The sequence below is a fragment of the Anas platyrhynchos genome, chromosome 13 (assembly GCF_047663525.1).
Source record: "Anas platyrhynchos isolate ZD024472 breed Pekin duck chromosome 13, IASCAAS_PekinDuck_T2T, whole genome shotgun sequence".
Taxonomy (NCBI): domain Eukaryota; kingdom Metazoa; phylum Chordata; class Aves; order Anseriformes; family Anatidae; genus Anas; species Anas platyrhynchos.
The window spans coordinates 16,303,068-16,327,179 of record NC_092599.1 but is presented as its reverse complement, the minus strand read 5'-3'; the positions used below and the strand labels follow the sequence as shown (position 1 = coordinate 16,327,179).

The 24,112-nt window shown below is 44.1% G+C and overlaps 1 protein-coding gene and 1 non-coding gene across 5 annotated transcripts in view; both read right to left on the bottom strand.

Moving 5' to 3' along the window:
• The window catches only part of IARS1 (isoleucyl-tRNA synthetase 1), a 101,461-nt gene extending 91,856 nt beyond the window's left edge, over positions 1-9,605 (bottom strand). The window contains exons 1-6 of one of the 4 annotated variants that reach the window (XM_027467325.3): positions 9,499-9,605; positions 7,396-7,485; positions 5,434-5,553; positions 4,793-4,949; positions 4,208-4,327; positions 1,411-1,493 (exon numbers count right to left, since the gene is read on the bottom strand). In XM_027467325.3, the coding sequence (XP_027323126.1) occupies positions 1,411-1,493; positions 4,208-4,327; positions 4,793-4,949; positions 5,434-5,552 (479 nt within the window). In that variant the 5' untranslated portion in view covers position 5,553; positions 7,396-7,485; positions 9,499-9,605. Of the gene's footprint in view, positions 1-736; positions 781-1,410; positions 1,494-4,207; positions 4,328-4,792; positions 4,950-5,433; positions 5,554-7,395; positions 7,486-7,839; positions 7,941-9,023; positions 9,048-9,498 lie in introns of those variants that run through there. The other 3 variants (XM_038185791.2, XM_021276421.4, XM_072044618.1) reach the window with 3 other exon arrangements.
• Positions 6,387-6,521, bottom strand: LOC113845125 (small nucleolar RNA SNORA84). Its single transcript, XR_003500416.2, has one exon. It is a non-coding gene; the product is annotated as a small nucleolar RNA SNORA84 (small nucleolar RNA).
• Positions 9,606-24,112: the final 14,507 nt, after the last annotated feature.

The following is a 24,112-nucleotide window of genomic DNA, read 5'->3' as shown; positions in this document are numbered from 1 at the left end:
TGTTGTCAAAAGCACTACTGTAACTAGAGTGCTCTCCAAGCCTTATCTCCCTTAGCCTTGGGGCAGGCTTCCTGCATTCCTTTTTCATTTCCCTCCTCCATCCACTGTGTGTAAACACCAGTGGTTCCACCTCCTGTTCTGTGCGAGCAGGTTGGCAATGGTACTGTATGTCCCTTCAAGACCTAGACTTTGTAGGCAATCCTATTTTTTAAAACAGCCTTTTAAAAGCATATTTTGCAACATGATTATGCAGAAAAAAAGTAGCACCAGGAAGCAAAAAGCACAGAATTAGAAGGCTGTCTGCATACATGCTTCCCGAAATCTCTCATATCACAGAGATTTCAGATGCAAAGTCTGGATCCAAATAATCTTACAAGAGGTAGGTTTCTTGCCAGCCTTGGCTTTCTTGTCAGTCTTAGCTTTATCATTAAGTAGGGTTTCTTCAGCTAAACTAGTTTTACATCTACTTCCTTCCTATTATCCCTGCAATGCTCATCAAAAATTCACTGGTACTTCAGTCCTCTGTAATTGTTCCAGAGCCATCTGGAAGTTTTATCAATCTTTTATCATACCTATACGAACCATTTAATTACATATGAAACCAACTACACAGCTCTATAAAGAAAGGTTATTAATAAAACTAAAGAATATCAATAATAGTTTATTATACATATAATTTACTTTTCAATGGCTTTTTGTCAGCATACACTCAGCCAAACCTTTCCCCATAATTCACCTTGTAACTCTAGCACCTGAAGTACTCATTGTTGCCAGTTTTCCACTGTATCAGCTCAGTTTGTTTTTCCTCAACCTCAAAGGTCATCTTGTCTTTTAGAATTCCAACAGTCATTCTGAAAATGTTGCCAAAATTCCTGAAGTTAGCTCTGCAACAGGAGTCCCAGACAGCTGTCAAATTATACTGCCAAGAACATCTAACAGCAGATTCCGAGACTCTAAGTTCAAGCTTAAAGAAGGGGGTTTACTGAACAGAGTTTAAAGTTAACACTGTGAAGAAAATCAAGAAGTTAGAGAGAACTTCCTAAATGGAGCAAGGAACACATTCATCCATATGTCACCAGAACTGCTTTGAGGTTGACATGGAGTAGTACAACTTCAGGGCTGAATAAGAGTAGTCTTGTTCATACTTATTTTTGAAATACTTATTTTATTTTGCCCATACTTACTTTAGTTTGAAAATCCCTACTATCCTCAAAGAAAAAGCAGTTCAATTAATTCCCTCAAACAGGCATCAAGAGATTTCACACCCCCTTCGCCTTCTGTATTTTTCCCACTGTTTATCTGAACTTGGCACATTTCAAAACAGTTCTCGTGACATATGGATCAATACCGGTTACAGTAACTGAAGCCTTCTTAACATTTTACATTCGTAGAGCATGCGAGTTAACTTACCACACAGACTCCATGAACTCAGGATAAAGAGTTTTATAGTCATTTTCAAAATCAATCCAACGTCCTAATCTGGTTACATTGAACTGTTAAGAAATCAGATTAAGAGACATCTTAACATTAAAGATCACAGTGCATTTCCACTACTTATTCTGTAAAAAGCTTTATTTTAGGAGTGCAGCGTTTGTCCCATATCAGCAAAACACTTAACGGTTCTATGAAATGTTTAAGCCTGATATAGCTCAAAACAATGTATTTAAACAAAGACAACCAAAGAATGAGACCATAACTGTTTAGATTCAAGACCACAGAATAGTCAAATAGGTTTGACACTACTAAATAGAAATAGTGGTGGAACAGAAATGCATTTTCAAGGTTCAGCTGTGGTTCAAACACCTGAGAATTGCTACTGATTACAGGGGTCTTGTTTTCCCTTTTTAAAGCTACTGGTTCCAGAGACAGTGAAACCTGGAACACCGTCTGTCAGCTTTCAGTTTTACCAAAACATGATGTGTGTAGAAGACAAGGAAATTATGAAAGAAATTGGTATGTCACAAGAAGTTACCAAAAATGTTTTCAGGGCCAACTGCCTTCCTTGACTTCCCAAAGGTATGAAAGGGCTACCAGAGATCACAACACTGACAGGCACTAGCCCCTGTCTCAGGACAGATGTGTTCAGGCCCACTGGCACAGGATACGAAAACTAATGAGTAGTAAGCTAGCTATGGAGTCCACCTGGGACAGGCTACTTTCCCAATTTGCAATTTTTGAACTGTCAGCTCTACGAATAACTGAGCCCAGAAACACCTCTCCTGATACTGTTACATGCAGGTCAGGCTGAATGGCAAACTGGTAGAGTGATGAGAGCCGATGATTTCTCTCACTTCTATAGTTTCACAGCATACCTGAGTTCCTAAAATATGTAGGTTTTTTCTTTTAAGCCACTCTGACATTCCACTATTAAGATCCAAAGCCTACAGCTGATCACTACAAGGATCCAAGAAGTTGGAGTATTATATTTGGTCTCAAAGATCTCATGCATCCAAGGAACTTTTTCACAATGTTTTAACTTTTTTAGCTGCTCCGGACAGAAAATAAACACTATTTCCTGGAGCAATTTTGGGAATTCCTCTCCTAACACTGTCACAATGTATATTTCAATCAAAAGGAATAGAGCAGGACTAGAGAGCACATAACATAACAAAGTAGACCAGCCTCTGGATCATGGGAAGAAAAAAAAAAAAGGATTATTATGCCTGGTAAAAGAAACAAGTAATGGTGAAGATAAAGGTTTACTGTAAGCCTCAATTTTATAGAGGAATTACAGTTCTTCAAACTAGAAAGGCCCTATGCTCGCTGCAAGATGAAAAAGTCTGATCCCTTCTTCCCCTCATCTGTGGGCACTTGCTATCACCTGCTGTCACTGTGGCACAGCCAGGAAAAGCACCTGGGCTGTGCCTTAGCTCCACAAAGCCACAAAGAAAAAGGTCATCACTTCACATCCATACCAGACTAGTAGCAAATACAAATGGGTTAAACATACTTTATTCTGGCCCACTATAACTGCTTTCATGCATACCTCCTCTTTCCCATTCATAACTATTATAAACATACATACAGAAAGAAAAACATACTAAGGACAAAAAGAAGAAGTACCAGGTCCTATGTACAGAACAAATACTATCAAGAGCTACAAATAAAACCATGCATCCAAGAAAATATCAAACCCAACTACTTAGAACAGCTCTCTAACATAAAGGGAGTCTATAAGACCAATGCTCTCTCCTTCACTATTTTCATGGATTGCAAAGTTTACACCAAGACTCTCTTGGAAAAGTGAGGGTCTACCCACACCAATTCTGACCCAAAAATGAGATGCTAGAACTTCTGCTGTTCCAGAAATAGAAACTATTCCTACACTCTGACAGTAACACTGTCAGTAACAAAGTGGGGACCAGAAAAGCCAAGAGATGTTAGTGTGCATTGCTTTTATTTGCTCCACTTGAAAACAATTCAAGTCAGACTTCACTTTCAATTTTCTATACAGAAGAAGACACAAAGGAAGAGACAATTTGTTCAGTGTATCTGTTTAGCTAGACACTTTGAGCTGCTCCAGGTTACGTTCAGATAACCTCCTGACATTACAGCAGTCCTCCTGTTCTGAAACACAACGTTTTCCTTATGTTCCCCTTTCAGGATCACCAATAAAGAACAGTGTAGTTAAGGACATGGGATTTATGCATGTAACCAAACAGAAGGATAAAGTTCACCCCAGCAGAACAATTTATACAGATGAAGCCAAACGAGTTTTCTGAATAAACCAATCACAATACCACACTGGAAATCCGGACAAGTTAGTATAGTCTCTCTTTGTAATGTTCAATTCTTTAAGAAGTTGACTCCCACCACCACATCTGTAGAGCAAAGAGCAGTTGCTTCTTTCCATCCACCTCTGAAGAGGAAGTCATTGCAAACAGTCTCTTATACCAAGGGACCACTATGTGACTCTCATATGCCATCCACATTCTGAGGACCTACCCCTTTCAAAACCTTAAGCCAGAAATCCTCCTCACTGAGGCTGCCTCCCCTCTTTGGTCTGCAAAATGTTGCAAGGTTACACTCTCAACCCCACATCACGACTCAATCCACCCAGCATAAAAACCACCTGCTCTTTAAGTCAGTGCTCCCTCTGCTGTGCTTCACCACACCGTGAGACACAATAAAGAGAGGTCTAGTAAAATCAGACTTCTACATCCTGTAATGGAACATACAGCAGAACGCACACTGAGCCTTCACTTACCTCCCATTCCTTCGAGTACCTCATCACAATTCCTCTGCACTGGTTGTTGTACTCTGCGATGCCCATCTTTGCCACATCTTCTGGCCCTTTGATACCTAAGGTCTTGTCAATCTCATATTCCTGGGAGCATTGAGGAAAAAAAACAGGAAAAATCACCCTGCTGTCAAAATCTTTCACATAATTTCTCTAGTTAATGTTCTATGCATTATATGGGCTGAAGGGTCTCTATCCTTCTGAATCTTCATTGAGTACTACACCTGAAATAAGCAGACATTTTAAAGGATAGCCTCAGTGTGAATACGTCTTTAGCATCTTAAGAAAAGGAATAATAAGGTTTCTGAAATAGATACCAAATAAATACATGATTACAGTAAGTAACAGAGTGCCTGGAGAAGGGCATATGATCAGCAGAAAGCAGCAGGAGCTAGAACACAAAGGCCAGAGCAATACACTGGACAAATAACTTCTATTTCTCTTTTAGCAACCATGCCAGGCGTAAGAGCAACATAAACATGACTGATGAGCAGGAAACACCATGGAAAGAGGAACCAACAGACATATCTGTAGGCAGACTTTTACACATACCACAGGTAAGCCATGGCAGTCCCAGCCAAACCTTCTGTCAACATGAAACCCACTCTGATGAGCGAATCTGGTTACTATGTCTTTAATGGTTCCTGCAAGAATATGGCCATAGTGTGGTAGCCCAGTAGCAAACGGAGGGCCATCATAGAAGTTAAACCTGGAACACAAAACAACATTCTTAACTAAATTGAACTTCAGCATCAAATCAAACAGGGTAACTGTATCTGTGCTTCCTATGTCTTACCAGGGCAACATCAATTTCTCGCTCTGCTGTTAGCAGCCAACACAAGCATTATGTTGGCAGAGGAAATAAAGGCATTATCTCAACTCCTTCAGGTCCTGATTGCCAGTTCTACCACAGTTACTACTGAAAACGTCAGCAGGCTGCTCCACAGCTGGCAGACATGGGAGTTGTCCTTTCTTACCTAGAGATTTATTTTATAAACTTCCTGAGCAGGAAGCTACTGTTTTATTACTACTACTAGTATACTGTTGATTCTTCATACACTGAAATATAAATGGTAACTGACATGAGCACATTAGCCAAGATTGCTATCTCCAAAGAGAATTGGGGCCAAAAAAAAGTAATTACAGCTAAGCCAACCCTGCATTGCAACAAACAGCTTTTAGTTGATTCTTACCTAGGTCTATTCTTCGACTGCTTTAGGCATTCCTGGAAACAATTCAGTTTTTTCCAGAGCTCCAGTATCTTCTCTTCCTCATTTGGGAAAGAGATGTTTTCTGGAACTTGTTGAACCATTCTTTCCCAGCAAGAACCAAGCAAAGAAAACACACATTTAAAAGAAGTGAAGGGAAAAAATGACCTCAAATGCAACTATTTTGCAAATCCAAATCAACATGCCACATCTTTGTTTTTCCAAAGAGACTGACTCAGCATCAACATGAAAGCAAGCTCTATATTCTAAATAATAATAAACAATAATAATAATTTTGATAGATTAACACCACAGTTTTGTAACAGGAAAAGCATTCTCCACTCACTAAACTAGTCATTTTTGTAATATGCTTTTCTTTTTGCTTCCATAGAAAATAGTCACAGGGTGAATTATTTTTGGCTGCAGGGTTTTTTTTGTTGGTGGTTGGGTTTGGTTGTTGTTTGTTTTTTTTTCCCTTTTTTTGTTGTTCAAAATTTTTAATTTTCATGTCCAAACTGGCCTTTCATCATCAATTTTTGAACTAGTACAGGAACTAAATAAATTAGTTAAAAGGAAGCTGCTTTTCACTGTACATCTATTCCTAGCATTTATGTTTTCAAAGACTTATACCATCCTTTTTCTCCTTAGTCCATCATTCTCAGGAACACCTAAAACGAGCTTAGACTTCACATGGCATCACTGAAACATGCGACAACAGAAGATGAACACGGGGAGAAGAATTTGAACAAACAGCTAAGGACAAGGCTCAAGGACCTCTGCTGTGCATCCTCTAAAAGTTCTAACTTCCAGAGGATCTGCAGATTTTACTTGCATCAAGCTCCACCGGTGAAGTTGAGCGATAACCATACAGGTTTTGAGAACTGGCCCAGCTGTCAGCACCCCATAATCTAATAAATTAAATACATATTAAAGGTTCGGTCTGTAACTGCGACCGGGCTATGGAAGCTGCTCACATATCACAGACTCCATGCGTAAGTCACAGTATCACTTTTGGCCCCTTTCTACCAACTGGCGCACTGCACGCACAAACCAGTGTCCAGCAACCACAGGCCACAAACTTATACACACACCTCCCAACAGTACAAGCAAAGTTTATTAAGTCAAAATTAGGGGGAAAAAAAAATACTGATGATAGTTAACATGCAAGTTAGTCACTACCACACATTTTTGTTCCTAGTTACAGGACGCAATTTTAGACAGATTGACTTAAAAGACAAACCCAATTTAAAACTCATGTACGTCTCAGCTGAGCAACAAGTTAAATTAAGACTTCAGTGTTCAGGAAAAACATCAGTTCACACACTGATGCACGAATAATTCAACATATCCAAAGCATGAAGGGACTCCAAAGCCCACCCCATCCCAACCCCCTTGCCATGGGCAGGGCCCCCTGCCCCCAGCCCAGGCTGCCCCCAGCCCCATCCAGCCTGGCCTTGGGCACTGCCAGGGATGGGGCAGCCACAGCTCCTCTGGGCAGCCTGGGCCAGGGCCTCACCACCCTCTGGGGAAAGAATTTCTTCCGATTATCTCATCCAAATCTACCCTCTCTCAGTTCAAAGCTGTTAGCCCTTGTCCTATCAGTACACCCCCTTACAGAATCCCTCCCCAGCCATCTCATAGGCCCCCTTTAGGTATTGGAAAGTTGTTATAAGGTCTCCCCAAGCCTTCTCTCCTCCAGGCTGAACAATCCCAGCTCCCTCAGCCTGTCTTCATAGGGGAGGTGCTCAATGACACACCACTTTCAAGCAAGACTCCAGATTTACATACAGATTAGTAAGCACAAGGGTTGGTTGTTGTTTTCCTGGTTTTTGTTTGTTTGTTGGTGGTGGGCATTTTTTTGTATTCTTGTTTCTTTGTTCATTTTCTGCTGAGAAAAAAAGCTCAGGGTTAAGGCAATGCACCACTGAAGAATTAAAGGGCACTCACTTTTCTACAAGATAGTAACATTCAATAGGAAAGGCATCAAAGTTTACAGATTGTACTGCAGCAGTCTCAAACTTTTGCTGAGCTTCTTATCTAGAAGGAAAAGAAAAAAACAAGTATTAAAACCATGCAAGCAAGTTAGAATATGGTTTTGGGGGTATTAAAATCAATAGCAAATATTTAATTACTCAAGAAAGAATCAATAAAAATCCTACTACGTGTGAACCAAGATTTGAGAAATGCACTTGACAACATAAAACATGTATGGACGGATAATCAGCACAAAGGAGATTTCAAAACATTACTGACTTTGTTGCTTGGAAAACTGAGTACTCACAAACTAAAAGCACACGTCAGATACTGTGACAGGCAGTTAAATGAAATGAACGCACCGCATCCTATATAAGCAGTCTCCCAACCTTCTGAGGCTTATGATCGGTCTCTTACCTCTGTTCCAACCACCTTCTTCCACAAACTATTGTGTAGACTTGTGCATGACCTTCCTTCCCTCCACAGACTAGAGGCCTCCTTTCTCCATCTACAAACGCCTTCCCCAGAGTTAAAGAACGCGTTACTTCACATTCACACAGAATTAGACCCTCTCGTTTCCTGTCTTTTTAAGTCGTGATATTCGAAGCAAGGCAATTTCTGAGATAACAAACTTGTGAACTGATCATTTGTTAATCAATATAACCATTCTCTCCATCCTTTCCAGAAATGGAAGTTTAAAATGAAAAGCTGGCTGCCTGGGAGCAGAATGCTGAGCTACAGACCGAATGTTGCTGATGAGAATCCTTTGCCAGCAAGTTGTTATGCCTTACATACAGAACAAAACTGCAACACTAACCAACGACCTAAGAACAGGTGGAGAAAAAAAAAATAAATCCTGTTCAACTACCTTTAAAACTTTTTAAAACTGAGTAATAGTGTTCTATTCCAACCAGCCCTTCACATAAACCCCTGCACAGCTGGAAATACAAGAACACGCTTCTATTTGGAGCAACTTTTTTTTTCTGCCTAAAAAGGACATCAAGTTACCACCCTATTGGCCGCTCTCCCTAATCTCTCCTGCAATTAGTTCGTGCAATTACATCAGAAAGGAATGAAAAGCACAGTTTTCATCACACGAGTTCTGTGCTTGATGGTAACAGAAAACTGATGTTTTCACCTTCTTCAGAACATGCTGATAATGACCTGGTTCAACTCAGCTATCCAATGGGTAACAAAACTGATGAATTACAGACTTTTCTTACTGAGAAAATGCCTCCTAAAGGGATAAGATCAGAAAATTAAATCTGGGAAAGTGTGAAGCGCCAATTTCTAATTCCTTCAAAGTTAAATGAAGCCGACTCGAGCTGAGCCCGACACCTGAGGATGGGTTAGGGAAATTGCATGAAGTGAACTCATGTGAGCCTGTCACTCAGGCTGAAACACCGGCCAAGATGGGCTACAGCTCATCCAGTCCTGCTTCTCTTCATGCTGAAAAGCCGATTAGAAGAGCACTGACAGGGCGACCTGATCCATACACTAACGCTCTGTTTAGGCACAAGCCCGTCTGTGAAGCACACCAGAGAGAGCCCCCACTGCCGCACCCACGCTCTCTTCAGCAATTTCTGGTGCCTCCACGCTACCTCCACTAAAAGCGTAGAATCCTTCGCTGTGCAAACAAAACCTGCATTATTTGGGAATGGCTCCGAACGACCCATTTCATAGATCAGAAGCTCCCGGCAGCTGAATTCGCGAACGCTGCAGCTGCACAGAGCCGAACCCCGGGTTACCCCGCAGCCTGCGCCGACCCAGCAGGGCCGGGCGGGCCGAGCCCACCCGCAGGGCTCAGCTCCAGCCGGGGCTGCGCTCCCACAGCGTCACCCGCGGGGCGCCGGAGCTGCGGCCGGCTCAGGAGCCGCCGCCCACCCGCAGCGAGGCACCACAGGGGCACCACAGGGGCACCACAGGGGCACCACAGGGGCACCACAGGGGCACCACAGGGGCACCACAGGGGCACCACAGGGGCACCACAGCCCTGCCACAGGCGCCCCGAGCCCCGCCGCGCCTCCCCCAGCCCCGGCAGCGCCCCCAGGCCCCGGGCCGGGCCCCGCCGCTCACCTCGGGCCGCATGGCAGGAAGCGGCGCCGGGCGCACGCGGCGCACGCAGCCAATGGGCGCGCCGCCCAACAAGGCCGCCTGCCATTGGTGCCGCCCGGCCCCGGCCCGGCAGAGAGGGGCGGTACCGGGGGGAGGCGGGAGGGGGCGGAGGGGAGCTGAGGGGTTCCCGTGTTGCTGAGGGGATTTAGGGCGTTGTTTAAAAATGCGGCCTTGAAATATAGAAAGATGTTGGCAGTGTCGCTTCTGCTGTTGCCACGTCCAGGTTCTCATCGTTTTCCCCCTATTTTGTGCTTCTCTGTCCTTCACGAGTGTAACAATGACCCGAACGCACACCGCTCTGCTGGCCTTACCCGTGTGGTGCCCGTAACAAACCAGTCGGGGCACAGCAAGCTCCTTCACGAGCGCTTTTATCCCAAAGATGGGCAGAAAAGGGAAGACGGTGGTACCGAGTAGTGCAGGAGCTGCACTGTGGGTCAAAAAATAAGGGAAAAAAGGGGAAATTGAAAGCCCGGGGAGATTTGTAGCAGAGGGATCGGGGCTCTGTGTAACTGGGCCCATCCCCAGACCGAAAGAGCGAACGTCTCCGTGCCCGTTCCTCACACAGCAGCGAGCTCAGCTGGGAGGCAAGAAGCGAGCCCCCCGAGAGCCCTCACAGGGGCAGCCCCAGCTCCCCCCCGGGGGCGCGCTGAGGGAAGGCCGGGCCCGGGTCTCGGCCAGGCCTGGGCGCTCCCGGCCCCCGCCTCCAGGGGCAAAGGCGGCGGCACCGAGCGCCCCCTGCCGAGGGGCGAGGCGGAGCCCTGGGCCCCACGGGCCCGTCAGGGCGGCCGGCGAAGGCGAAGTCGGCCCTCGCTGGGGCGCGGGCACCATTTTAGATCGGCGGCCCCGGGGGTGGCGGCGGCCCCCGTCAGGAGCTCAAGGGGCGGGGGGCGGCCGAGGGCACGGCCGCGGAGCTCCGCGGCTTCCAGCGGCCCCTCACGGGCCCGGCCGCCCCTTCCCCGCCGCAGCCATTTCGCCTGCCCGCACCTCACGGGCGGCTTAGGCACTTTACGTAAGAGCACTGCAACGGAGGAGAGGGCGAGGGCGCTTGCGCAAAGAACTGAGCGCAAAAGGTGTTTGTGAATAGCAGAGGAGCAAAACAACACTCCCCGAGAGTTGGGCCAAACCAACAGGCGCCGCGCGGGGGTGGGCTGAAGGGGGCGGTCCCGGGACTAACCCTGCAGGCACCAGCGCGGAGCCCGGCGGGGCCGATCGCTGCGCAGAGCTCAGTGTTGCTGCCGGGCCCACAGGTGGAGATTTGCAGAGGACAGGCTGGGTGAGGAGCAGCCGGCTGCCTCCCCCAGCACTCTCCCCCCGCGGCTCGGCAGCAGTTGGACCGCGCCAGAGAGTATAAATATGGGGTGTGCGCGTCCCCGCTGGTAGTCGGCGTGGGGCGGCGGGCGGCGTCGGTGGCGTGCAGCGCCTGCGGCTCAGCGCCCTCCCCGCAGCCGTCCCTCGTCGCTCCCCTCCCGGCCCCGGCCCGCCGGCCCCTGGCGGAGCGCTGACAGCCCGGTAGCGGCCGGCTGGGGGTGTGGGCGAGGCCATCTCACCGCGGCGGCGGCTTGGAGCCGGTCAAGCTGCCCCGCAGCCCGCAGCCGCTCAGCCAGGCTATGCGCTGCAGACGGGCTCCGCTCAAGAAAAAAACGGAGCGGATCGTGAAGAGGTAGAGGCGCCCGCGGAGGCCCCCCCCGGCGGGGACGCGGCAGCAGCAGCAGCGGCGGCAGCAGCAGCAGCAGCAGCAGCAGGGCGCTTGGCCACCGGCGGCACAGCCCGGCGAGAAGCGGGAGGAGAAGCGGCGGCGGCACCGGGCGCGCTCGGCGGGGCGAGGAGCATGTGAGGGGCCGGGGCGGCCATGGTGCGAGGCGCGCAGCCGGCGGTGAGCGGCGGCAGAGCCCGGCGCCCCCCCTGGGGGGGTCCCGCCCGCGGCTCGGCGCTGCCGCCCGGCGCCTGCCCCGCGCCGCCCAAGGGCTGCGAGCCGCGGCGGGGCGGCAGCCGCTCGCGGTGGCCCCGCGGGAGGCAGCCCGGAGGGGCGAGGAAGCTGCTGGGTGGGCGCCCGCACGGCCCCTGCCAGCACTGGCAGCAGCAGCAGCAGCAGCACTGCCGCCCCTTTCGGCGCTGCCACCGGCCCGGCCGGCCGCGGGTGCTGCTCTCCCTGCGGCCCGTCAACGTGCTGGGCAGGAGGGCGCCCGGCATGCGGGCCCCCCGCAACACCAACCAGTTCCTGATGCGGGAGAAGTACCAGCTCATGCACCTGCGCTCCGACTCGGTGGGCACCGAGAGCGGCGGGTCGGACTGCGAGATGGACCCGCTGGACATGGACTCCTACCTGGGGGTGCTGGAGAACGCCCGCGGGGCGCTGATGGACGCCGTGGAGGACACCCGCACCTGCGGCCCCGCTGCGAGGTCGCCTCCGGCTCCGGGCTGGGGTCCCCCGCAGGAGGAGAGCCAGCAGTACTTCCCCTCCGAGGACGATGTGATTGAGAGCGAGCTCTTCATGGAGAGGGACTTCGATGAGTTCTGCAGCCGGATCGCCTGAGCCCCCTGCGGGCGGCTTTCCCCGCGCTGTGTCGGGTCCCGTATTCCTCGGTCACCTCCTTGCGTTTTTGCCAGGGGGGTCGGCCGCTTTTATAAACGAGCGAGTGAGCGGCGGCAGCCCCCATGTAAATAAAAGGAACTTTTCTGGAGGCAAGCAGGCTGCCAGCAATGCTTCATGCGCCGGGGGCTCCCGGGGTGGGCAGTGGGGAGGGCACGGGAGAGGTAGGCAGAGGTTGGGGGGTGTGGAGGGGGGGAAGGCCAGGGGCAGGGAGCAGCAGAACCAGGAAACCAAATAATCCAAGCACCAGAGGGGACTTTCCTCACCTCGCCGAAGTTGCTGCACTCCCTGGGAGCCCAGTGTGCAGGCAAGATGGCTCAATACGTGCACAGCAGTGAAGGTAAACACAAACCATCGATTCTACAGCTATTTACAATTCCTCTCCTTCTAAGGAAGGCAATCAAGGCAGAAAGGCACTTTGGACACAAGCTACTGATTGCACCACTGTGCCATTTTTCTACTGTAATTGGAGCGTTTTCATGCCTGCTTTACATTTATGACAGCGGGGTTTTATTCTTATTTTACCAACCACAGCAGAAGGAGAAGTGTCTAGAAATATACTTAAAGGGCCTCTGAACACCTAAAAACATAGATGCCAAGCACCCAAAAGGTGGATGCTTACCACCTGGCCAAAGCTCTCCAGGATTAAGTTTTTTAATTTTTTATTTTTTTTAAGGTTAGGATTAAGTTTTTTCATACATACCGTGAAGGTAGGAGCTAAGGTAAACACAAATCTTGTGAAATCCCTCAGGAGGAGAATGTTCTGGGGAAGGGGTCATGAATTCAAACTAATAAGAGAATGGCTTGAAACAGTTACAGTACGTTACACAACAGGTAACACATTCCTGAAACTTGTTAGCACAGGGGCAAATTGTATCTGCTGGTCTGGAACAAGTTTAGCTGAATTATCCTTACATCCACAAACAGGGGACAGAACCCACCCCCAGGTGCTGAAGGAGTAGGAACAGAGCAGACTGTGGCCGTGGCTGCTTGCTCTTACCCTCCCTAGGCAGCCTTGCCTGTGCCCACCAGAACACGAGGCCAGGTGAGCCCCGGGTCCCGTCGAGCAGGGGCTGTTCTTTTAAACTTAACCCACTTCCAGCACAGCTGTAGGACCCTGGGAGCAGCAACCATGTCCGTCTCCGAATCATTTTTTCAGTGCATCTCCTTTTCGCTTCAGCTCCCTGAGGCCTGTAACAGATCTCGTTTTTCTCCACCACATAAAGATGTGATGTATGCAGGGCATAGAGCTGGGAAAATGAGCTATTCCCTCTATCCCCCTCCTCTCATGCATGCCTGTGAAATCAGAGCTCGTATGTCAAAACAAACCTAAGCCAGAATGTCGGTGCATTTGCAGATACTGCCCTTTGCAATTAAAGACACAGACAAAAATTAATCCTTATCTTTACAATCAAAACTCTATTTTCAGGCAAAATGTTTGAGATTTCAAAATCTTCAGTTATGATCCTGTGAAATACAGTGTCCAAAGACACCATTTTCTTCATCCTCCTTATCAAAGGGAGCTGTTCAACACATTACATGAATGATAATACTTATTTTATCTGGAAATAGCCATATCGTTTATGGCTATTTTTCACAGGACTATACATATAAACTTCAGGCAATACAATTCCTTATATGCAAAACATAACTCTTACTGGCAACAATAGGCTTATATTCAAATCAGACCTATCTTTGGAATTTTACTCAATGGTAAGTCATTCTAGGGAAGAGGTGTAAGACAACCTCTCAGGTAAATGGAACCATAGTTCACAGCCAAAGAAACTACAAAGATTTGGTCTCCAGGAAGCTTGTATTTTATTAATGAATCTAGATCTGTAGTAACATGCTAATTTAATGGCTTGAATATGTTTCGTTGCTCCTCCCCCCAAAAAAACCTTGCTATTTGAACGAGTATGACAAGAACTCACTTCGGAATCCTTACCTGAAACTTGGCCTTGCATTCTGTATTGCTGCTGGTATATTATAGAGGTGCCTTGTATTTTGAAAGCAAGCCCTATGCTCTCCCCACCAGACAGAGCAATTTGCCATGAACGATTCCTTCGTGTTCAAGCCCCAAAAATATATCAGGGCACCTCACCTTCTTCCTCCTCCCAGTGTCCTTCTCCACTGCCTGCCACCAACACAGGCTGCAGTGCCCTACTCGGCATGAGAGCAGATGCCACTGCAGTCTGTTTGTCAGCAGTCATGGTAGTGTAGCGTGGTGGAAGGAGGAAAAGACAGGAAAGTTCTCCCTTTCTCCTTTGAGTCTATGCAGAGCCACAGCATCCATGTATTTAACCATGTACCAAGCAAAACCAAAGCCGACGTGTTCAGTGGGGAGCCCTCGTGTATTGCCCTTCGTCTCCACGCTCACATGTTCACTTCCTTACTGCACTTTACCCAGTTTCCCTTGTCTTTCTAGCAAGTCCCATGTTCTCTTAATTTCAAGACCTTTTGCCATTGTGTTACTTATATTACTTAGATCTGGTTTGTTCGTACATTTTCTTGTTTTCTTCCTTTATCATTTGAATTATGAAATTTTTATTATTTGAATTTATGTGTTTGGGAAGTGCCTGCCTTGTAATGGATGCAACCACAAATAACACCTTACTACTAAGTGTGAAAGCACTTTACAAAGCTGAAATTCACAACAAAGCTAGTCAACATCAAAGCTGGGAAAAGAAACCAAAAGCTCTTACTTCAGAAGATGAATTATCAAACCACTGGCCAACAAACTCACTCATCTTCCCAAACTTCACAGCTGCAAGTTTTACATGTGCTCTTCTGCTTCTAAGTATTTCTTGTGCCACTGTCTCAAATCTGACTCATATACACAGGTGCCAAAACAGATCACAAAAATACAGGGATGGTTTTCAAACTGATCAACATCATCTTTGAGCTGAATTCACCTCATATTTTGAATCCTCATATTTGAATTGTCATAGCCTACTTGAGGTACATTTTGCTTTGATAAGACTGACTTGATTGGCACTGTCATCTATCAGATTGTATGACAATGACATACTGAACACAAACATTTGGAGAAAGAAAAGTAATGAGAAGTATTGTCAGGTGGAAAATATATGCTTGTGCTGAAAATTACACCATAAATGTTTTACCACATCCATAAAACACTAAGTATAATATTATAAAAACACCAACATTTTTATAAACATTTCCACCTAATTTTCATTTTTAAATAGCTTTACCAGATTTCTTTATAGCCACACTCCTCATACAGGTGAGCTTTACAAATCTAAAGAAATTTTATTATAAACAGAACCATAATGTGTTCACCGTGTATAGTCAGTTAATCATTGGATTTTTGTTGAGTACAGTTGGAATTAAAATATGTATGAACTACTTGGAAGTCCAAGGCAAATGGGAGGAAAGACTAAATACACAGAGGCTATGCTGACACAACACAAAGGGTTCTGTTGCAACTTGTTTAATTTATTTCTATCAATTAACACACAGGACAAGGTTTGGTGAAATTTACCTAGAGAAAAAAGAGCTTAATAATATTATGAAGGAGACAGAATTTCCTTTTTATTACACAGTATTAAAATTTCAGCACGTCTTGTTGAGCATATAGATAAGCAGTTTGTACAGCTGCATATCTGTTTGAAATCTCTAGCATGACAAAAGTGCTACTTTTTGTTGAGGAACAGGTGATACTGCACAATACCTGTGAGGCTTTCAATCTCATTCACTAGTAAAATAATTAACCATGATTGGAAGAAAATGGTCATCAGTCACTCCCCTCATCTCCAGCAACACATTTGTAACAGATCTGAGGATGTTCAATTCAAAGTGGGGTGATAAAATGGAATTGATTTTGAACCGTTACAAGCGCCTGCTTTGCTGTCAAATGTTTTATTAACATTCAAATGTCTCTAGTTATTATTTCTTAGCTTTTGTGTTCTTTTCAAGACAAAACTGATGCTAAAAAAAATCACATTTGACCTAATTTTCCTTTTGCTGTATCAGAAGATTCTTTTTCAACATGCAGAAATATATATATATATTAAAAAAAAATTATCAGGAAAACATATACACAATTTTGTAAAGACTCAGCATTTTCACATCACTCTACAGGTGAGATTTTCAAAGAATTGGAGACAATTTTCTTTTAATAGCCAATATAGCATCTTGGTTATTTATTGAGATACTCCTGTGAATTTCCTATCTTTGTTTCCACACACATACCAAAATAAATACAAACTAGAGCGGCATTAGTTTACAAGCCAAATGGTTATATATACAGTACTACTTTGCCAGATTTACTGATTCCTACCCTTCTTTAAATCCCCTTCTTCTTTCCCCATATAGTTCCCTATCACTTTCCCTGTGCATATAGTTATGCTAGTGTGCATGAGATGATTATACGGTATTCTACCTTTCTATAGAGCCTCTGAAAACATGCTTTCTTACTTAGGCTCCATATCTACAGTAGAAATTAAATATACTGAAGTTTTAGTATAAAAAAAAAAACAAACAAACAAGTAAAAACTAAGTGGATAATCATGAACAAGATTAAAAAAAAAAAAAAAAAAAAAGAATTGCAAACCACACCTTAGACTCAACAGTCATCCAAACTTAAAGAAAGTCACCTCAAGGAGATCTTTTTAGTCCTACAAAGGCAATAAGAACAGGATTAAACAGAATAATGTTCTCCACTCAGTTAAGAACATCATGTTTAAGAAACTAAGATACACACACCTTCAGGAAACTGGGAAAGTCCAGCACCTAGACACAAGTTCTTCTATGATTTAGGAGTTTATAAGTATTTCACATTCTGGAGAAGAATAAAGTACTACAAAGTGTGGTGCTACTTTGGTGATAAAATTCATGATGTATTTCACCATAAGCACATTCTAAGAAATTCTAGCTCTTAAAAGAAGCAAAGACATGGCAGTACCCATCCTGTCACACTGTAGACTTTGATGTTTTACTTCTTTTGTACAGACGGTCATAAGCTGTTATAAGGTAATGAAGACTTTTGTGGCTTGCAGAAAATTAAATACAAAGGGTACATTTTAGGGAATCATCCTTGACAGTTTCTCTTACAGAAGAATCTGTGGTTTCAAAGGATTGCACATAATTCAGATAGTTCCATGTAAACCTGCATACAGCCTTGCATCCTGAGAAGCAAAGTGAGAGCTCGATGCAAAGGCCTTTACAAAACTGATGTTATACTTAATCCATCATGTACAAATAATTTGTTAAATGTGAACCCAGATTTTTATTATTTACAGTCTGATTTACTACAGCCTTTGCTATGCAAATACATGCAATACAACCATTCTGTTCATTTATAATTGTGGAATGAAGCCATGCCTCATCACCTGTAGAAATTAAAAGAACAGATAAGAGTAACATCTCTTGGAGATGGTAAGATTGAAGCTACCTTAATTGTCTACTTCTTCACTTGTGGTCATACTGCTGCTACATCATATCCAGCTACAAGACACTACTTTTTCCTGTGAAACAAGAGAAGTAAAATATCACACAAAGAGAAACTTTCTTCTAAAGTGTAACACATACTTTTGCTTTTCTTATTATCTTTAATATTAACCAACCCCTTATAATGAAATTTTGTAGTGAAAAATATTAAATGTTTTAGGCAATTCAGAACAACACCACTGTGTTGGAATAAAAACTTCTTCTATGATATTATTCCATTTTCACCTGTTGTTCTAGTGTTACTTCAGGAAAAGAAACTCACTAACTAGAAGCAACAGACTTAAACTGAAATAAATCAATAAACAAGCTGTGCAGCAGCATTACTCCCAGCCAGTTGCATGTCTTTTCCACTAGATGAATACTTTAATAGCAACAATTTAACCAAAAGTTGATTAAAAAAAAATTAAAATTCCAAGCTCCAGAACTGTCCTTTTACACATAAGGCAGTAACTTCTGCCAAGATAGGAGAAGGAAAAAAAATCAAAAGCCTCCTCCTGGCATTCCTGAGCATCTCTCAGTCAGGTTAAGAAGCACGGTGCGTCTCAATCAGCAAAGTACTACAGAAGTGCTGTCCTTCCAGGATCCCCGTGCAATCCGCTTGAGAGCTCAGTCCAGCTGGAAATTGAATCAATGAGCCTCGTTTCAGTAAGAGTAGCAGGCCCCAAGATATCACAGTAATATGCTGATTTTGCTATTTCGGTGGGTTTTGCAAGATTCAAGTCATTGGTAAACACCTGAATTCCCATTCGTCTGTACCAAGTCAGCGCAGCAGTGCTATCTGCAGCCAAGTGAAAGGCACAAAGTCGAGTTTTTCTCTCTGTTACTATCACTGAGACCTGCCTAGACCAGCATTTCCTACTTATCTTGCTCAATCCCTTTTCTCTCCGCAAATAAACTGTCATTTCATTCCTGGCCCTTACTAGCCCAAAAAGCAGTACCATGCTGACAAAACTGTGCTACTTCCAAACCTAGAGCTGCTTCCATGCCCTTTCTGAATACCTCTTGTGCCACTGCTACAGTAACATGGGAAATGTTGGAGAGAAGATTCTTCAACTCCTGTGTTTATGTCATTTGTTTCCACGGGATACCCAATACAGACAGGGACAGAGCAGGGGAGAGGTCATGTCTACAAAGAATACAAACTTCCCCATGTGCTAATGGAAGAGTATCTGTGTAATACAGGAACTACAGAAAAGTTTTTGGGAAATACACAACACTCTCTCTAAAGGCTCTTCCAAATGGCAGCTATTTTCATTTTGGGGAACCTTCCAAGTCTGATGTGGTTCCCTGCATTTAGCAGTCCTCAGTGTATTCCACATACCTCATTATTCTCTCACACATGTAGACCTTTAACATCGTTCGGGAAATAACCTTCACAGATCTACAATGTACTGCAACAAGTGCATGTGCTGCTTTCTATTATGCAACATCTCCAAACTTCTTTTGCATGAAAAGGTGCTGAACAGCTAGCATTTATCGGTCTCCCTAATGACTTTGTAACCTCTGGCACAACCTAAGTTGTCTCTTACTGGACCAAATAATTTTAGCCTGATCATCTGCTTCTCACACTAGTCAATCCTGGGAATTGCACAGAATTATTGCAAGGGTTGCACCTCCTCTCACAGACTTTCTCATTAGTTCTTCTACATGACTCACTGATATTATCTAAAAATTTACTATCTAAAAACTTAGTCTCTGCATTTTGTCTTGTAAAATTACAAGTGACTTCCACTTGAAATGTCTTGCACCTTCTTCTGGTTACAATGGAGTAATCTAAGTTGTATAAGAGGGTATTTGATTTGTGAATTAATTTTAACACATATTGATTGCAATGAGTTAAATGTCTCACCTTGTTAATGTAATGACTGCTAACCACATGTCTCTACAGAAAAAGCAAATGTAATTTCAAAAGAAAGACAACTTAGGTCCAACATCAGGAAGGAAGGAAGGAATATCTAAAGTGTTGCAATGTTTGCAAAGTGAAAAATTTCCGGTGGTTAACTGAATGCGTCAAGTTAGATTTACCAGTTTTTATGTGAGAATGTAAAAGTAAACTCATCAAATTGTAAACAAATGGCAAGCACTTGCTTCCAGATGTGAGAAAGCAAGATAAAAAATAAAATTACTACTATGTTCTAGTATTAATATACAATATAGACCAAAAAAAACCATCATATAATGATTTGACAAGCCTCTACGAGGGTGACATTTCCTACTGTATTACAGTCGTAATACTACAGTGTCATCCTGGGGAAGAAATGCAGTACATGTCATCGTTCCAGCTAAAATTTATTACTTTAAAGAGCAAGATGAGTGAAGCTTCTTTTCCACTAGGTTTACACCTGGCAGTTGACTGAATTATTTTCAGTATTTTTATCACAATTTTGCATCATGGGTTTATTCCTTACTGATGACAGAAAAGGGACAGAAGAGAAACAGAGAACTAAATCTGGTGTTTTATAATGGATGAACTCCTACTGAGGTCTCCATGGAACAAACAGACTGGGGAGGAAGAGATATGGGAGGAGGGGATGTCTTCTGTGAATTCTGAAAGGTTGAGATCATATTGCTTTCTTTAATACAGCATCAGTCTTTCTAATTTTCCCTTTTCAGAACACGATTGCTATGTCCTACCTTTGAGATCTCTTAATCTCTCCTGGCTTTTATAACACAAGACAGATAACAAGACACATGCAGCAACAACATGATCCTTAACAGAAAACTAGAAAAGAAAAAGATGTATAAATATATAAACTTCTAAACATTTGAACAAATGATATTATTCTATATTTTGTATTAAAGTATAGCTTAAACTTTACAAGTACAGATAAAAAATTTTTTCTTTTTTTTTGGCCTACAAGGAGTCCATAGCTTTCAAGGGAAAACTGTCAGGCTTCTACGTATCATATTTTAGGCATACAAATCAAGCCACAAAATCCATACAAATCCAGTCTTAAAAACCATTAGCAAACCTTTTCACTAGTGAACAGAAACAATTCCTTTTATCTCTGTTTCCTGAAGATGAATTCTTATGTGCCTATTACTCCATTTGCTTTCAAATCAACCTTCTCCAGCTTTCCACTACCATCCTATTCCCCCTTTCTTTCACTTGTTTCTTCCCTTTCCTCCACATCTTCCTTTATCTTGTTCTTTTAGTTCCTACACACCAAAACTTGGTCTCAGTACAACCCTAAGAGATGGTGGGCATCATAACAAAAGCTTGCTTCACTTCCACATTTTATGGAGGCTATTATCAACTTGCTGACTTCAGCAGTAACAGGAACATGCCATTTTCAACATACACACAAAAATCTGAAGATGGTTATGATTACAAATATTAGGAATACATTATTGGTCCATCCAGCTCACTACTTGACCTTCAAGAGCAACAATAGGAGAAGTTGTCCAGAGGAAAGCACACATGTGGCTGCTTTCTGTTTACTTCCCATTATTCCCTAAACATTTACTATCATCATGCTGTTGCTGTTAATGTGGGGATCTGTCATGAATTGTCTAATCCCTTTTTGAACCAGCTGATACAATCTGCCCTAACACTCTCCTCCTGGGGCAAGAAAAGTAATCGGTTGTGTAAAGTGCTTTCTTTTAAGTCGTTCACCTCCTAGTTTCAATTTATACCCCCCTTGTTCTACTGTTTTGTGATTTCTTTACCATCCTTCAGATACTTCATACAGGAAGCATTAAAAACAAGCAGTATTTTTTTTTAAATATGGAACTAGTCTAAGGCCACTATTAACAATTACCCAATTTTACACAGCTACTTAGGACAGAAAAGTTTTAGCACTGTCTCATAGCCTAACTATATGCAAGGCAGGTCTACACTAGTGCTACCACAGCCACACAATAACATTTTGGACCTAATTCAGCTTTGACATGAACGAAGCTCTAGCAGAGCTAGTAGGAGCTGTGTCTGCACTTGTTTTAGGACTGAGTTTGCCCCTTCACATTGAGAGCTCTCCATCTTCTGCATTTATTCCTCCAAACTTCTCCTGATATTTGACATGGATCAGGAAAAATGTGTTAACTGGAAGAGAATTTGCACAGCATTTTTCTGCCTTACCATTGGGTCTGTCAGTCACTACCTGTAAACTCTTGAAGGCTGTAGAAACAAACAGGAGTGCAGAGTCATGTTTTCCCAAAGAATATTAACTTCTGACATTTATTTTTTTTCTTTTTATAATAAAGCTGTATTTACATTACGTTTCCAACCCATCAGTCACTACTTTGTATTTTTCATCTTGTAATGTTATTGCTCCCATATTCAGGAAATACAAAACCAGACAAAAGTTAACAGCATTATTATGAAGTAGTGTTACATGAAGGGAAAACAGAGTTAGATTTCTGTGTGACTATTTTCAGTAAACCTGCTCAGCCAATACTATGCTCCTCTCAGAAGTGTCTCTAACCCAAAATCCTGTCATAAACCAGCTTCTTTAGTGATAATAACATCTATTAGATTAACAAGCTTGTATTCATATTAGTTTACAATGGCCAACCTACAAGACGGTGATACTAGCCACAATTACAGAAGAGATCTCCACAAATCAATTTTGCAAATACAGATAGATCATCTCTAACCCTATCAATCTTTAAACTACCGCTCTCTCCACTTTGCTTTTGTAAAGTGGCCAAAACCAAGATAAGTAAAAGGTTTTACACATTAACATATGAGCTCTCCAAATCATACCGTAAATGCGTAACAGTTTCCATTATCTGTGGAAGGACGGAATTTGGAACGAAAACTGCTGTAAACACTTCTCAAATGGTAGGTCCGTGCGCTACCCACTGCCACAGGCAGACAAATAAGCTTTAGGCAGCTAATGGCAACACTTGCATGGCACAGATTTTGTTCACCTGTAAACACCTCACAAAGCAAATACTTGTCCCAGAGTTGCCTGCGTGTATCGTAGCTCAGGTTCAGGTCAGCAACAATCCTCTCTTAGGGAAGCGACACCTTGCAACACGAACACAAGGCTTCTACAGCCTCTCCTTTTAGAAAACTGCTTAGAAGCTGATTCTAGGAGGTGACCTGATTTTTATGGATTGTGTGAGCGTTTCCTAGCCTGTTGGGTGTTATTTTGAGGAGCCTGGGGTTCTAACTCGTGCTGCCTGAGAGGAGGGAAGGCGGCGGCAGCGCGGCACTAGGACCCGGCCGCCGGCTCCCCGCGGGCCGCCAGCTCTGGCCCCAGGCCCGCTGCCACCCTCAGGCCTTCAGCGCAGGCAGAAAGAGGGGAAAAGGGGAACAACAAGCATCGCCTCTGCTAAAGGGCAACTTCAACCTTACCTAGTTAAACGACAGCAAGAAACAGTGCAGTTCGCATAGGGAAGACAGGAGGAAAAAAATAAAAAAATAAAAAAAAAAAGGAAAAAAAAAAAAGCTGGCTTCTACTCAGAGCAGGGGGGGGGGCTTGGCTTTCAGCTATTTTTGAATTCAAACTTAATAAAAGCCATAGCGTAAGCTTCCTATCCTAGCCTGGCTGCCTCGGAGATCCCACCCCCAGGCCAGCTCCCAGCACCCTCTCTCTAACAGCTTTTTTTTAACCCTTTCTTTTACCTTTTTTTTTTTTTTTTTTAACCCTTTCTTTTTATATCCAGGGTGGAAACACCGAGCCGCAATGAGCCAGTGCCACTCCAGCTACCTCAGGCAGAGTTAGATTAAGTCGTTCCAGCTTTGATTACTAATTTGGCTTGTGGACATTGTAAATTAATTGTCTGTGCTGTAAAAAGGTGGCTAAGGGAGACAGATTCTGCCCAGCAGCCCTGATCTTACTAAAAGCACGCTCCCAAATGTCACTCAGCGAGCTACGTAGAGCTGGCACTCCCTGAGTCCCTTCAGCACAACGGGTGCTTGAGAAGCAGGGAATGGCATTCAGCCACTGCAGGCATGAACACACTGAACAAAGCCCAGTTACAGGAGCAGGGCACTGAGCCTGACACGGGGAGGAACTGCACCAGGGTCTACAATCTGCTGCTCTTGCTGGTACACGTGTTACAGTAGGGATTCGTACCAATATCCACTGTTTTACCTACAAATTGTAAGAAGAGCAAAGTGCTATCCACCAGTTAACACCTCTGCCTTCACATGAATGACTGGATTTGTTAATGTTTGGTAGGTTTGTGAAAACACCCCCTGTCACTGCTGACCAGCCCTACTGCCCTTTGGAAGGCCTTCCTTCACGGAGCTTGGCTGCTGCTGAAGCACATGACTCGCTGCTCCTCTTCCTGAAGCAACCTGCACATTTTCCACTTGCTCATCTTCACTTTTCCGCTTTGGATTTTTCAGCCAGCAGCCTGTCCAAGGAGCGTTGGGTTTCTGTAGTTTTGTGTGTGTGTGACTCTGTGACAAAATGATAGCTCACGCAGTAGAGTTTTACCGTACAACTGGCTCAACAGAGGTGATCTGATTTTTCTTCTGTGATGTAATGGTGAAAAAGGGAAGGCAGGACACAGACCCAGGAGGAGTAGAGGGAGGAGGTTCAGCTGCTCAGACACAACAGA